The sequence below is a fragment of the Schistocerca cancellata genome, chromosome 5, assembly GCF_023864275.1.
Source record: "Schistocerca cancellata isolate TAMUIC-IGC-003103 chromosome 5, iqSchCanc2.1, whole genome shotgun sequence".
In the NCBI taxonomy this organism is placed as follows: Eukaryota; Metazoa; Arthropoda; class Insecta; order Orthoptera; family Acrididae; genus Schistocerca; species Schistocerca cancellata.
In genome coordinates, this window is record NC_064630.1 from 504,275,304 (window position 1) to 504,292,318 (window position 17,015).

Here is a 17,015-nt window from a genome sequence, read left to right on the forward strand (position 1 = left end):
ACGACTGCTGGCTGCAGTGCCTTGGGCCAGAGTTCATTGTGATAGGTTGATTGAAGGTGGCATATTGTTAATAAAATATATCTCTAACCTAGAAGTTAGTCACAGACAGACAGTGACTTTGTTAAGAACATTGTAGACTTCGTATTGTTTCATTCTTTTTATCAGAAGGATTTCAGCATGGTCTTCATAGAAATTCGTATCTGAGCTCAACCAGTGCTTCATGATGAATATGTAACTCAGAAGTGTCATCAAACTGTAAATGACTTGGTCAGTTAAGCAGTTTTTGTTCTTCTTAAGAAAACACTTTCCATCTTCCAGACCTTTACACACTTTTTACACAGTAAATGACATCCAGAATTGTTAACATTTTCAAAGCTGCATGAATATATTCAATTTCCTCTCACCCACTTATCAGAAAGTTATTGCTGCTATGACAAGTTTCAAATCATTATAAATCCTGAACTCTTTGTTCAGTATAATGCAATACATTCATGAACTTGTAAGACAACAATGCTTCAAACACATTTAGTAAAGGAAACAGGTAACATAAATTTTATTGGTTACAACTTATCAAACAGTATTTAAATGTGCTGAAAAGAATAAAGTCTAATTTTTACACCTTAACTAAAAGGACACCAGAATGAAGATGCTTTTGATGGACGCAATTGTATAAATGTTTTGTTATATGTTCGTTGCCATTTTGAAACTGGCACTTGTACCTACACCGAGTTAGGGGTGGAGTTGAAACTTGGCAGAAATTCATGCAAATCCCTTAGGTACATTCTGTACAAATTTCAAAGAAGCTGAATATGGTAGATTTGGGACTTCTACATCACTCAACATGGAATGAACCATTTACCTGATGCGGACTAAATTGTTTGTTTTATGCATCAATAGTATTTTATGTGTTGTAGCATTAATGTTTCTACTGTACAGGGTTATTACAAATGATTGGAGCGATTTCACAGCTCTACAATAACTTTATTATTTGAGATATTTTCAAAATGCTTTGCACACACATACAAAAACTCAAAAAGTTTATTTGGGCATTCACAAATGTTCGATATGTGCCCCTTTAGTGATTCGGCAGACATCAAGCCGATAATCAACACTCCCACACTCGGCGCAGCATGTCCCCATCAATGAGTTCGAAAGCATCGTTGATGCGAGCTCGCAGTTCTGGCACGTTTCTTGGTAGAGGAGGTTTAAACACTAACTCTTTCACATAACCCCACAGAAAGAAATTGCATGGGGTTAAGTCGGGAGAGCGTGGAGGCCATGACATGAATTGCTGATCATGACCTCCACCACGACCGATCCATCGGTTTTCCAATCTCCTGTTTAATAAATGCCGAATATCATGATCGAAGTGCGGTGGAGCACCATCCTGTTGAAAGATGAAGTCGGCGCTGTCGGTCTCCAGTTGTGGCATGAGCCAATTTTCCGCGGGCTATGCGTGAAACTTGGCCGCACGCGTTCAACCGTTTCTTCGCTCACTGCAGGCCGACCCGTTGATTTCCCCTTACAGAGGCATCCAGAAGCTTTAAACTGCGCATACCACCACCGAATGGAGTTAGCAGTTGGTGGATCTTTGTTGAACTTCGTCCTGAAGTGTCGTTGCACTGTTATGACTGATGTGAGTGCATTTCAAGCACGACACACGCTTTCTCAGCTCCTGTCGCCATTTTGTCTCACTGCGCTCTTGAGCGCTCTGACGGCAGAAACCTGAAGTGCGGCTTACCCCGAACAAAACTTTGAGTTTTTCTACGTATCTGTAGTGTGTCGTGACCATATGTCAATGAATGGAGCTACAGTGAATTTATAAAATCGCTTCAATCATTTGTAATAGCCCTGTATTTATGTTTTCTTTGACACTTGAACTGCAGTTTTTGCTTGTTGCCTGTAGTCATTCTCACTGTGATGATGTAGTTTCCTTGCATCCAATTGCGACAATGTTCTATTTCTGTCCTTGAAAGTATTTTAAATCCCTGACCAGGTCCTTCGGTGTACATACTGCCTGTTTAGTCAACTTTGTGCAACTGCATGTTCAATTAAATTAAAGGCCCCTTTATTTGAGTCCACATGATCTCGTCCCTGTGTAGCTTGCTTTTGCCACCAAAACTTGTATTGTTAATGCTCAGCAAATCTCTCATGTGACCAGGCAATATAATAGATTAACCGGATTACAGTTAAGTTTTCAGTAAATAATTTTATTTGTGGCTGATTGTGGAAATTATAAAGCTAGCATTAAATGTGATCGTAGCAAGTTGTTTAGTGAATTTCTATTTCATTTGTTGCGAGTTGTTGTTGCTGATGGTGGTAATAAATGAGAGACAATTTGCAGGTTATACGCTTCCTTCAAGTGGAAAGTACATTTATGCGCATAGCGCAACTGTTGCTTGGAATCGTTAACAATGCTATAGCTCATGTATAGGACTTAAAAGGTCACGTACACCTATCATTTCAGCCTTCACATGTTCCTTAGTCTACGTGATAATCTCAAGTGAGCCTTCCTTCACTTCTGGCCACTATGTTCTAAAGTGCCCATTGTCTCGTGCCACCTACAATTAGTAGTATTACTTACACACTGAAAAATTCAAGAAGCTCTCTTCTAGGAACCTGAGACATCGTGTTATGCTAAATACATGGAGTACACATTAAGAGCTCATGCCACCATCCATACTGAGAAAATAAATAACACTGCTGAAGTGGTATCCAGTGACTATAGTCGCCAACAGAAAACTTGGAAAATTGTTAGGCATTTCAGTGGAAAGTGCGTACAATATTTTGAAGGATCCAGGTTGCTGTCTCTTGTTCCAAAACAGAGTTTAACTGCTATTTGTAACTTTTTGGAAACAGTACATTGCGAATGAGGGAGATGATTATTTGGAGACGGTCACTATCAATGATTTTGAATTACTTTCAATTCCCTGCTACCAGAATGAGGAGGTATTCAGGGGTGTAGAACATGTGATAGACATGAATGCAAGTGTTCTTTCCCTAGACCCTAAGGGAAACTGTCTCTACGGATGTGGAATAAGTAAAAAAGATCTTGGAACATATTTTCTTTTCAGACAAAATAAGAAATTTGTCACAAAATGTGTAAATGTACAATACACTCAAATGTCTACATTAAATTTAGGCTGTCTTGCATCATCTAACAGGGAATTAGTTCACAATACTTACTTTCATTGGTCACTTTGCTGCGCTGAAGATGTGTGGTAGTAATATTTTACATAAGACATTATTTAATAATAATAATAATAATAATATCTACATCAGTTGCTTTTATTAAGAAATTGATGAAGTACGAGGAGCAGGCCACTGATAAATCCGTTAGGCTGTTCTTAATCTAACCTCTATTAGGAGCTAAACATGTCATGGCTACTGGCAAGTTATCATGGGTTTTTACTATGGTTGTGATAGACAGCATGTGATGTGTTGAAAAGGGAATGTCTTGACATATGTTGATAAAAACCTATAAATATCTAAACAAGGTGTTTGTGGTCATGTTTTTTTGGCATTGTTGCCAGATGTGCACACAGTCTTTAGCACTTAGACAATGCTTACATAATATTCCGGATGAGTATTTCACTAACTTGTAAAGGCCATAGATCTATTAAAAAAAAATGGAGGAAGCTCATTTATCATCCTTGACAAATACGACCTAGTGTGCTCGCATCTGTCAAGACTTTTGTATAGTTCTTCACATAGCCCTGATGTCATTCTAAGTGGCTCTAGTTGCAAATGATCAAGAAAGACTTTGAAGAAAACGTTGGTTAGATTTCAGAGTAATGAACAAGGGGGTGTTTGCAGGACATCTTCTGACAGTGAGTGACTAAGTGCTATAGATATGTATCTTTTAATGGCAGTGATATACATCCTCATTTTGCCTTGTAAAAGCAACTGATGGTGGATCAGTAATAGCAATAAGAAAGAGAATTACATAGTAATATGTAAGGTGGATAATAATTTCGAATGTCACTTGTGCATCCATGTTTCGTTAGCATAATGGCTAGTATGTCAATATGATAACCGTATGTAAAGGCTTAGTTTGACCCTGTTTTGGAATTCTTATTTTCAGGGTTCCATACCTCACTTGGTAAAAATGGTAAAAATGGAAGCCTTACAAGATCACTTTCTTGTCTGCCTGCTAGTCTATTGAGCTCCTTTTTTCTCTGGAATGGTTAGAGTTTTCAAATTGAAATTTGGCAAATACTAAGGTCTGTGGTCCATCAGCAGTGTAAACAAATTAGGCTATTAAGTAATTGTAGTCAAAAGATAGTCATTTGTCACATATTTTGATACTCGCAAACTCACTTATCGAAATCTATAGACGAACTATTTGTGTGCATAGTATGCATAACTAGGTTACTGCCTTCTGCTTTGTTCACTGTTGTCCACAGATTGCAAAACCTTCTAATCTTTTAACACTAATTAAGGCCTTAGAAGCACAGTTTTTCGGATTGTACGTCTGACCAAAATATGATTCTTTTAGCTCAAGTCCATGGTTTCTGTTAGTCATTTCCATAGAAACTTTCGCCCCCTAATGCATATTTCTTTATATCTAGTGAAATACCAGTTTTCATAGATTTCCTGTCAAATTTTTTTAAAAATATATCCAAATTTTTTTCTTAAAAATTTTCATCCCGTTTCACCCTCTTAGGGATTGAATTTCCAAAAACAGTGAAACATGTATTTGTTTGTTTCGAACAAAGGAGCTAAATACTAAATTTTTATAGTTGAGCTTTGAAAATGCTTTCATAATTAAATAATTTCATAAAAGTTTTCATTCCCTGTTTGTCACTAGGGGATTGAATTTCCATAAACACTGAAACAAATGTATTTTTTTAAATTTCTAACAGATGTCAGATTCCAGTTTTCATAGATTTAGCTGTAAAAATGCTTTCATAGTTCTATAATAATGATTTATTTTCAAAATACATGCACTCAATATTTTACTCGCTCAGTGGTTGAATTTCCAAAAATGCTGAAACACGTATTTCTTTATTTCTAACTAAGTACTCAAATACCAATTTTCATGGTTCTGGCTTCAAAATTGCCTTAATAGTGACTTTTTCACAAAGCCTTTTGTCCCCTGTTTCGCCCTCTTAGGGATGGAATATTGAAAAATCCGTTCTTTAACGACACATACAGTATAAGCTTAACACGCTCTGCAAATTTCCAAGTTTCTATCTTTTGTGGCTGGACAATGATGAGTGACTGACTGATTCGAGACATTGTGTTTTATGTATAGAGATTAACTTTGTACAAAACGTTCAGAACAAGAATCCAGCTCACACTTGGCCTGTGTGTGTGTGTGTGTGTGTGTGTGTGTGTGTGTTTCATCTCTGTAATTGTATTGTATACTCAAAAACGTGTGATTTTTGTTGGTGTTACAGGCTACTTGAAACTTGATGTTTCAACATCCAAGTTAACTTAGTGTCTATAACAGCAACCGTGTTCTTGGTCTTAAATTTTACCCATTTGTCATAGTACCAGTAGCTAAAAGTTATTCTTAGTCACATATTGCAAGACAGAAGAAATTTACTTATTTGTTTCATAATTTGTGGCATTTATTGGGATATGAGTGTATTAAGCAAAATAGTTAAAGTACTTTTTGTTTTGTTTAGTTGTGATAGTAATAAATTAAACTTAATGACAAGGAACTCAGTCATTCATTCATGGAAGTAACGTAATGACACAGTAAGTGCTTGCTGTTTTACCAAGGGAAATAAAAGTGGACATTCTACATTTGTTTCTTTTGAACTTGTTTCTTGTACGCTGATGACCTCGATGTTGAGCACCCATAACCCCCCCCCCCCCTTGCCCTGTTTCTTGTAAGAGAGAACTGTGATATGCTCCATACATGCAGGTAGACCATCACAAAAATTGAATTTATTACTCATTTGCTATCATCATTCTTAGCTTGGAATGTATCTTCCATACTGTAGTGGTGTGTATGTAGGAAGGTGGCAGTGCGATGTGCTGTTGCCCTTCTGGTAACTGGCTGTGAAGGGATGGGTACTGTAATGGGCCACTGTTTCTGCATCTGACTCTCACTAGTAGGTTTTACATGCTTGGTAAACTGTCGCTGCCACGTGTAATATATCTTTTATCTGCTTTGTGCACCATAATGACCAATGAAGTGGCTAAGTAAGCTCACAATACCTAAACTAACATGAAAATCAATGCTAAATGTTTTACGAACACCCTCAAGTGTGTACTATTGGCAGATGCAGAAGAATGACTCTATCGGCTGGAGCGGCACATGGTGCACTAGTGCTAGCTACTATGCATCGCCTCACCACCCACCTTCTTTCGTGCGCACCACAGTAGTACAGTAGTGAACCACTCATCAGGAGTAAACTGATACTAATAATTTACTTATTAATACTGGTTGCAGGGTATAACCAAGAGGCCTTTAATGTAACTGTTCATATTTCCTAACTTGAGTTATCATGGTGTACTGTTAATAACATTATTTGGAAGTGACAAATGATTCATCCATTGGAACATTACATCTTCTTTGATATTCTGTCTAGACTAATATAATATCAGGAAAGTGGAAATGCTTCAAGATTTAATCGCAGTTTGAACTGGTAACATTACTTCTGAGAATATTAAAAAATTATTATTTATGAATAAATAAAATAATGTAGCACTATTTTTCAAGATTTTCTAAAAATATCAGTTTTATCATTTTGTTAACTCTTTACTTCTCATGTGCCCCACTCAGGAGGTGGTGGTGGTGGTGGTGGTGGTGGTGGTGTTTCGGATCTAGTTGTGAGCTGTGTGGTAGTTAATACATATTGGCGAAGAAGATGAAAGAGCCACCAAATGAGAGTTTGGTTTTTTGAATGAAAGCAACAGAATACTTTGCCTCGCCAATGAATACACGATGAATGTAGCAATCAACAGTATTCAGTTACCAGAGCATTTTTCTATTTGACTATAGTGGCTAAAAGCAACACAACAATTATAACTTTCAGCTGGGCCCAATCTTATCACCATTTATATATAGCCTGTAACTGGCTGCCAGTAACTTTTATCTGAAATAGTTTCAAGTACTGGTACATGAAAAGAATAATGAAGTGTGGATGAAAATCCAGAACTTGAAATGCTGCAAATGAATTTGTTACTGAAACTACAAATAAATCTCTTAGAAATAATTAAAATAATTGTATTGGCCTGCATATAACTGCAGTATTTATTTTGTAAAATTTTTTGTTCGTTCGTTTTCCGTAGGTACCTGATAGAACACGGTGGGAATGTTGCAGCTGTCAACAATGATGCTGAACTTCCAGTTGACATTGCTGAATCAGATGAAATGGAGGAAATGCTTCAACAGAATATTGAAGCTAAAGGTATGTAACAGTTGCGAACTCACTAAATTAATACCTGCATCATTATTAAAGGTCATATTAGGATGATAATATTAATATGTGAACACGCTTCCTTTCATTTCTATTAATAAAGGCAATGAATGTTATATGGAGGTTTAAAAGTAAACATTTTCCAACTTTTAATATTTTGAGTATCATCACATTCCTTATTTTAATTGGTAAATTGTCCATTCTAGCAGTAAAAACTTTTAAAAGTTTTTTTTCATAAATGCCCAGATTTTGGCCATATAAAACTGCTTTGGGCAAATTCCTGGGCAAAAGCCCATTTATAAATGTCCTGCCCACTGGGCAATTGCCCACTGGTCAATTGCCTAGCCCACATCACTATCCCTTGATGACACACAGTTGGCTTGAAGTGAAAAGCCAAAGGAGTGGAAAAACAGCCATAAATGTCTGGAGGATTTGGATTATACAGACAACATAGTTTTATGAATTCAAGAGAGGTAAGTTAAGGTGTCGGAAATTTTCCCACCACTCTTGCTCTCATAGTGATGCAAGAAGAAAGGCTGCACTCTGCCGGCAGTCAAGCCAATATCTTGGTCACAGGTTTGCACCACACACTTTACCCAATTAATCACAGTGCCACAATTGGTAATGAAAATTCTGACAGTGTATATTCTCGCACTTTCAGCACACAGCACATTAAATGTTGTGTGTGTCATAGTGAAACTGCATTTCTGTATGTATCATCAGTCATGAGCCATAAGTTGTTAGTATGATCATCTTGAGGTTGAAGCTCTTTTGTCTGTGTTTTTGCTTTAACAATACATATGTTTTTGGGTGGGGTCTGCCTTTAGCAAAACAGTTTAGTTTTTTGTCCCAAAAATATCCAGAAGGCGTGAGCAATTTCACGCACTTTCAATCGGCGATCCTCTGTGACCATTTTGTGTGCTTTTGCAACGATTTCTGGAATAGTGACACATGTTGGCTGACCAGTGCGCAGATCATCATCATCATCATCATCATCATCATCTAAGCTCTCTCGACCAAATTTAAATTCATTTGTCCACTTGGAAACAGTTGAATATGAAGGAGGAGAGTCCCCAGTGTATTCTGAAAATTGGCGTGAATGCCTGTTGCTTTAATGCCTTTCTTTACGAAGTACTTAATCGCTGTTTGAACCTTGCCCCCCCCCCCCCCCCCCATCCCCCCCGACTTCGCAAATCATTATGCGAGAACAATAACAGAGCCACGTCACTACCACAGCTCTCTTCCAAGAGGACTGATGTGGCACAAGTTTACAGGCAACAGTCCAATGAATATCACATGAACAACTCTTTGCACCAGTGCTGACCTCTCGTGGTGATTCTGAGAACTTTTCAAACGACCCTCGTACCACATATTAGGGTTTCTTCCTGTTCCGTTCCAGCTTTAAGCTCAGGATGAAGAATTGCTCAACTACCTCTGTGCACACTGTAATTACTTAGCTTCCTTACTTATACTGTATTTTGAAACTTTGTAAATATCTTTCCCAGGATAGCTTGTGTCCGCCATAGGGTGCCTACCAAGTCTTGTAATTCAGGTTTTTTGGCATATCCGTGAAGCTCTCCTATGGGTCATTCAAACCTGTTATCATTCATGTTGCTGTTCTTTGTGTACATTCAGTATTTCCTGTTAGTTGTATTTCATATAGGTTCCAAACACTTGAACAGTAGTCTAGGGTGCGACTCTATAGTATTTTGTAAGCAATCACTTCTCCAGATTGATGGCATTTTCACATTATCTACTGACGATCTGAAGCCTGCCATACAGTTTACCTGTGACTGAGCCAGTATGTTCATTTCATTTCTTGCACCTGCGTATATCACACTCAAATACACTCCTGGAAATTGAAATAAGAACACCGTGAATTCATTGTCCCAGGAAGGGGAAACTTTGACACATTCCTGGGGTCAGATACATCACATGATCACACTGACAGAACCACAGGCACATAGACACAGGCAACAGAGCATGCACAATGTCGGCACTAGTACAGTGTATATCCACCTTTCTCAGCAATGCAGGCTGCTATTCTCCCATGGAGACGATCGTAGAGATGCTGGATGTAGTCCTGTGGAACGGCTTGCCATGCCATTTCCACCTGGCGCCTCAGTTGGACCAGCGTTCGTGCTGGACGTGCAGACCGCGTGAGACGACGCTTCATCCAGTCCCAAACATGCTCAATGGGGGACAGATCCGGAGATCTTGCTGGCCAGGGTAGTTGACTTAAACCTTCTAGAGCACGTTGGGTGGCACGGGATACATGCGGACGTGCATTGTCCTGTTGGAACAGCAAGTTCCCTTGCCGGTCTAGGAATGGTAGAACGATGGGTTCGATGACGGTTTGGATGTACCGTGCACTATTCAGTGTCCCCTCGACGATCACCAGTGGTGTACGGCCAGTGTAGGAAATCGCTCCCCACACCATGATGCCAGGTGTTGGCCCTGTGTGCCTCAGTCGTATGCAGTCCTGATTGTGGCGCTCACCTGCACGGCGCCAAACACGCATACGACCATCATTGGCACCAAGGCAGAAGCGACTCTCATCGCTGAAGACGACACATCTCCATTCGTCCCTCCATTCACGCCTGTCGCGACACCACTGGAGGCGGGCTGCACGATGTTGGGGCGTGAGCGGAAGACGGCCTAACGGTGTGCGGGACCGTAGCCCAGCTTCATGGAGACGGTTGCGAATGGTCCTCGCCGATACCCCAGGAGCAACAGTGTCCCTAATTTGCTGGGAAGTGGCAGTGCGGTCCCCTACGGCACTGCGTAGGATCCTACGGTCTTGGCGTGCATCCGTGCGTCGCTGCGGTCCGGTCCCAGGTCGACGGGCACGTGCACCTTCCGCCGACCACTGGCGACAACATCAATGTACTGTGGAGACCTCACGCCCCACGTGTTGAGCAATTCGGCGGTACGTCCACCCGGCCTCCCGCATGCCCACTATACGCCCTCGCTCAAAGTCCGTCAACTGCACATACGGTTGACGTCCACGCTGTCGCGGCATGCTACCAGTGTTAAAGACTGCGATGGAGCTCCGTATGCCACGGCAAACTGGCTGACACTGACGGCGGCGGTGCACAAATGCTGCGCAGCTAGCGCCATTCGACGGCCAACACCGCGGTTCCTGGTGTGTCCGCTGTGCCGTGCGTGTGATCATTTTGCTTGTACAGCCCTCTCGCAGTGTCCGGAGCAAGTATGGTGGGTCCGACACACCGGTGTCAATGTGTTCTTTTTTCCATATCCAGGAGTGTATTTGTACGAGTTGACGTGTTCCAGTTGCGACAGTTGACATTGCGCTCTTTGTGAAGTGCGCTGTTTTACCTTTCTGAACATTTAAAGCAAATTTCCAATGTTTGCAGCACTTCAAAATTTTAAGATCTGCTTCGATATTTGAGCAACTTTTCTCACAGTATGTCATTATAGATAACATGTTATCTGCAAAAAGTCTGAGGTTACCTTTAATGTTGTCTGCAGGTTACTAATATAAACCATAAACAGCAAGGGTCCCAGCACTCTTCCAAGACAAGCCTGCAGCTACTTCGCAACTGTTGATGACTTTCCATTTGAGATGTGCATCCTCCAAACCAAAAAATCCTCAATTGAGTCATAAAAATACCTCTAGCTTTACTGAATCATGTGAGATTGGGCTTTCCAGGATTGATGTTTTCAATCTATACTTTTTGTACCAATGTTGTATCTTGTCTTTCATGGACAATGCTCTTACTGGCTGAGCAATCAAGTCGTGACTACCAGACTGCTATCACTTCTTTACTTCTGTCAATAACTCTCCCCTACTTTCCAAATTGCACAGGATTTCTCCTGTACGTACTAGTAACCTGACAGGAAGTTTCAAAGTAATGCACATTCCATTGCAGCTTGAAAGAGTTATACAGGAAAGAAATATCAGTTGGATAAAATGAACTATTAATAAATGACTAATGATAAGTAAAGACGATGTGGAATGTTGTAAGTTCAGGAAAATGACAGTGGGGTGGAAAGCAATTTACAGCATGATTACAAATGACTTGTCTGATCTTGTATAACTTTATTTCACAAAGTATTATATATAAAAAAAAATAGTAGACAATACTTTGTATCAAAAAGCACATTTCCAAATTTCTTATACATGGCTGCAAATGTTCTATGTTCCCTCATCCTGTTAAATGACAAACACCAATGTGATAGTAAATTTCAAGCCAGTCTCTGTCAGTCTTCAGTAGCACAGCACTTATGTGATTATGGACTTCAGTCAGTGTTGTCAGAAAAGGTTGTGCATAAACATTGTCTTCCACATGCTGTCAGAGAAGAAAATTAGTAGACCGTAAGGGCCATCTGAAGAGTGCCGAGTCATCCAGAGTGTAGTGCTCAGTCCACTACTTTCGAAGTTCTTCCTTCATGTGGTGACATACTTCTTTGCCAATGAAGTGGAGTCAGTCTTGTTGGATTATGACATTTGCGATATCAACTATTGGTTTAGGGAACACCCAGTCTTGCAACATATGTAGGTAGGTACAGTGTATCTGTTAGTTTCCCCAGGAAAAAAGTGAAAGCCATACACTTTCATACGTGAAACAGCACAAAAAACATTCACTTTCAGAGAATCTCTTTCAGTCTACAGCAGGGTGCGAATTTTAAAGTCGCCAGTTCTCCATTAGTAACAGAAAATTGGCAGCTGTCGATCCAGGCTTACATGTAAATTTTATGTTATTTTTTAAACACTCTATGGCTACGTTCAGAATAGTATGGACAACATAAATTCATGCAGTGTTCAGGTACTATAGAAGTGTATATACTCTTTGCCAAGTGTTGGCATCAATGAGAAAGTCCTGGTTTGTGAAACAAGAGCAGTGGCCCATGTTAAAGAAGGTTGTAGTGTATGGTATGATAGGTCTTTGTTGATATGGCGACATCCTCCAGCATTCAAATTTTATGGTTACCTGTATTTTATTGTAACTAGACATTTAGTTTATCTGATTTTGTGACAAATTAGTTATTACAATGGAAAAAGAGGCAGACAGACAGTCATTTTTTTAGTGTAATACATCCAATGGGTGTGTAGCTAGTGACAAAAATGTGAAGGACAATGTGATTGTTCTTCATGTGCAGGAAAAACAAATTGTGATTTGTGTGACGGAATCGGCCCATAGTAATAGTGTTTAGCTTGTGCCACGCTACCATTCCCAACTAAAATGAAATTTAATAAAGACTGGTTAAGTAATTTTGAGTGGCTAATGTACAATGATACAACAAAGCTTGCATCTTCCAAATTTTTTGAACTGGTACCAGCTAGTAATGTTGACGAGAAGTGAAAGGGTTTTCTGCACCTCTAAATGAATTCATTTTTTTCTGCGTACTCAGAATAAAAAATGGACAGTGAAATGTTTTTCCATCTTAGAAATTTGTTTAATGTGAAGTACTACATAGTTAGACATGAGAAGTCATTTAAAGACTTCTTACACATTCTTTGTTTGACACGAAAATTAAATGTGACTGTTAGCACAGTATGGCCAGTGAAAAACAGCGCAGAGTATTCATTCATTTTATGGTAGATACACAGAAGCAGGATCTCGTACACAACTACAAAACTGTAAATACATCAGCCTTCTAATTGATGGTGCCACTGCAACTAATCATGCAGATGTGTAGGTTGGATACATGGATGCAGATGATGACCACATTGAGGAGGCAATATTAGGTGTAATAGATTTACCGGATTACACTTCCTCTGGTTATTTCACAGCTTTGACAGATTATTGAGAGAGGGCTGTAGGCCCAAATGAATACAGGGAAAAATATTACATTTTAGGTGTAGGCATTGGTGACGCTGCAGATGTGGTTGGGCACAAATCAGGATAAGCTATGCAAATGAAACTCTTTTCAAATATTGATAAGCGTTCACTGTCTTGCACACCCTTTGCAGTTAGCTGTGATAGATGACTGTCGGGAATATGAACATCTCAAAACATTTGACTCAGTTGTTAGAAATTTTCTCAAATTCTGTTATGGATCAACGAAAAGACTTCGGATGTTAAGAGAAACAGTAAAAGTTCTAGGAGAAGAAATTCATATTCACACTGTCAGTTGATTGACCAGTAAAGTGTGTGTCATTCCAGCTCTCCTTCAATCATGGAAAGCTGTTGTGACCCACTCTGAACAGCTAGCCCATAAAAATGATGACCTGCTGCTAAAGCTAAGGGTTTTCTGAAAAATCTAAAGCAATTTAAATTTTTTAGGCTTCCCTACTTCCTCGGGGACTTTTACGAGAAATTGAATCCATTAAGTGTGGCACTATAAAATAAGAAACACCTTATTTCATCCCAGGAAATGAAAATTGAACACTGCATCACTGCTTAGGACGACATACACTTTGCTGTTGGACCAAGTGAACAAAGGTTTTTGGAGCAAGTAACCAATTTGGAAAAATAATTATGTTCACCTGACAAACATTCAAACTGTGGAGTATGAGTACCAGTTTGTAAGACAAAACTTAATAAAAAATGCAAAGGCATACGTCACGTAAGTTTGCAGTCTGTCTTGTCAAATGTTATTACCTCCCTGCATGTTTGACACATTAGGCTGGCCTCATGATGACAAAATTCCTCAGTTTGGAGATGAAGGTATGTAAGAATCAGATACTTCAAAAGACTTACATTGAAAATTTTTCTACAAGATTTCCCAGTCAGCTTCAGTTGCTCACATTCTGTGCTGTTCTACCAGCGAGAACAGCTTCATGTGAAAGAGGTTCCAGATGTAACTGCAGACTAAAAACTGCCTACATGATTTGGCTGAAGACACACACACACACACACACACACACACACACACACACACACACACACACACACACTAGAGTTTTTGTGTATGGTATGTTTAAATGGACCTTCTTTGTCTGAGTTTGACCGAAGAACTCGCCACTGATAAGCAGTACTTTTCTGCAGAAAGATAATTCTACACAAACATTAAGTGCTAGACCTTTAGAGTATAGTGCTGAAGTGGGTTGTTTGTGTTTGCAATGCTTATGATGAACCTTAGTAGTTCATTAAACAATTTTACATATTGTTATGTATCAAGACACTAGTGTGAACAGTCTGTCTGTCAAACTAACTTCATAGAAGGAGACAGAGTGGGTACTTTTTCATATTCAGATAAAGGGGGTTGTGGTGATCAAAGTGGCTTCAAAGTTGAAATTCCACACCCTGATCTAAACTGTAAATTGGGATTTGCTGTGACCTATGTATGGACATTGTGACAATTCATTTGACCATTTACGTGGAACATCACCTCATCAGTAAACATGAGTCAGGAGTAAAGACACCATTCTCTGTTGCTTCCTGGAAATGTTCACAAATCCACATCTGATGGTGTCGTCACTTGATAAACATTGCAGCAGGTGTATGCGATATTTCTGAGAACTTCTGTAAAGTTTGGTAGGTAGGAGACGAGGTACTGGTAAAAGTAAAGCTGTGTGGACAGGGCGTGAGTCGTGCTTGGGTAGCTCAGTTGGTTGAGCACTTGCCTGCGAAAGGCAAAGGTCCCGAGTTCGAGTCTCGGTCTGGCACACAGTGTTAATCTTCCAGGAAGTTTCATATTTCTTATGTTTGTGCAAAATCTTCCACACAGTTGGCAGTGGAATGCCCAGTTTGCTACTTGCACGACATTTAGATTTCTTCGGGCTATAAAGGGAACGCCTCTTTGGCATTCTCCAGTGTTTCACAGGGTGTATACGACCTGGGAGATCCGGAAAAAACCCGGGAATTTTTTCATCCAGGAGAAAACCGGGAAAACCCAGGAATTGTTTAGAATTCTGGGAATTTTTCATTGTTTTAGTTTTCAGTTAAATTTTTGTGATTTTGACTGGTAAGAACCAATACTCTAACGAAGGATATTACTGTATCCCACTACGGAAGAATAACACTGAGCAACAAAACATGAACAGGAGAAAAAAAGAAAGAAAATGCAACTTAAGTTGCAAAGGAAATGTGCCATATACAACAACAAAACAGTGCTCATACAAGTGTCTGCCAACAGCAAAGTGTATCAGAAGCTTTAGGAAGACTATGCAATTGCCTACGATGAGTGTGGCGTGAAAACTGTTAAAATTAGACTCGTTTGAGCTGTTGCGGGCGGGCTCTTGCGCATGCGCAGTTGAGTCACGAACAAGTAGTACCTTCTCCCTCTTCTCGTTACAGATATGTGGCTGAGTGCCACTGCTTAATATTGACCCGGTTCTGAAATTAGTAAATCTGGGGCTGATGCACAGAGCAGTCTGAGTTGTGGTGGGGAGGTGGGTCATCTCCACGTGGCCTGTTTACATTTAGTAATTTTGTTGTTTCCTCTTCATTTATTGCTCTCACGTTAAATGATGATAAAACGGATTTTTGTGGCCGGGAGCTATCAAATGAATTAAAATACGTTTGTGTAATTACGGAAGGCTAAAATATGTTATCAGTTTTAGATTTTATTTCCATCTTCCTGAGAGTCAAACATTAATCACCTTACAGAACAATGAAGTTATTTTGGCCAGTTTGCTAAAGAGATTTGGCTTTCATTAATCTTTTCTGTTGAGGCAGTCAACTTATTTGAAACAAAGTGTTTAATTTCACACTATTGGCTAGTTTCAACTGTTTGCTGCATTTCAAGTGCACTTATGGCATTATGTCAATAAAGAACCAAACATGAGATAATACAGTACTGTTACTCAAAGAAAATTTGTATACGAATGTTCATTTTAAGCCGAATTATGTGTTTTCGTATGGTTCATGAAATTCCGATGCTCTTGAAGTATCCTCTGATGTCTTGTTTCAAAATAGTTCAAATGGCTCTGAGCACTATGGGACTTAACTTCTGAGGTCATCAGTCCCCTAAAGTCAGAACTACTTAAACCTAACTAACCTAAAGATATCACAAACGTCCGTGCCCGAGGCAGGATTTGAACCTGCGACCGTAGCAGCAGCGCGGTTCCAGACTGTAGCGGCTAGAACCGCTCGGGCACCCCAGCCGGTGATGTCTTGTTTCTTTTATGACATAATGTAAGATCTTTTAATGTTTTACATGTACGAACATATATATGGGCTTCCAGCGTCATCGTAGCTGAGCAAGCTCGGTGACGCTTGTTATCTGGCGCACTCTTGCAACTGCTGAAACGAACCTATTTCTAACAGGTCGCGGGAAAATATTGCGAATGGTGGTTTGAAAAGCGTTACATTAAAAGGAGATTTCCTTTTACCTAAGATGAGCTATGTGCGAGAATGTACGATGAATTTCTTAAATCGCAAAGCGTTTGACTCTCATTTAAAAATCAACTCTTTGAGGACAACCATTTAGAAGAATTTCGAGCCCAGAAGATCAAATATTCATGTCGTTGTTAAAAATTTTACTGACACATTTGTGTGATGTATCTTAAAGTGTAACAAGTGCAAAACATATCAACATTATATGTGGAAGCTTAGCTTCTCTTCCATCTTATTAATCTTTGAGACTAATATTATAGGTGAATGCTATGTATATTAATTTAAACCATTAACTTTTCTTATTTGTGTGTTCGTGCTGCTTTAAGAGTGATTTTGCTATTGGCTGACTACATCACATGTCCTATGCTGTCATCAGCTGTCGAGGTCACGT

At 39.4% G+C, this 17,015-nt stretch overlaps 1 protein-coding gene across 5 annotated transcripts in view; it reads left to right on the forward strand.

The window, feature by feature from the left end:
* Positions 1 to 17,015, forward strand: part of LOC126188892 (protein phosphatase 1 regulatory subunit 12C-like) — a 385,917-nt gene that overhangs the window by 104,214 nt on the left and 264,688 nt on the right. For all 5 annotated transcript variants that reach the window (XM_049930575.1, XM_049930576.1, XM_049930580.1 and 2 more), the window contains exon 3: positions 7,249 to 7,367. In XM_049930575.1, the coding sequence (XP_049786532.1) occupies positions 7,249 to 7,367 (119 nt within the window). The remainder of the gene's footprint in view (positions 1 to 7,248; positions 7,368 to 17,015) is intronic.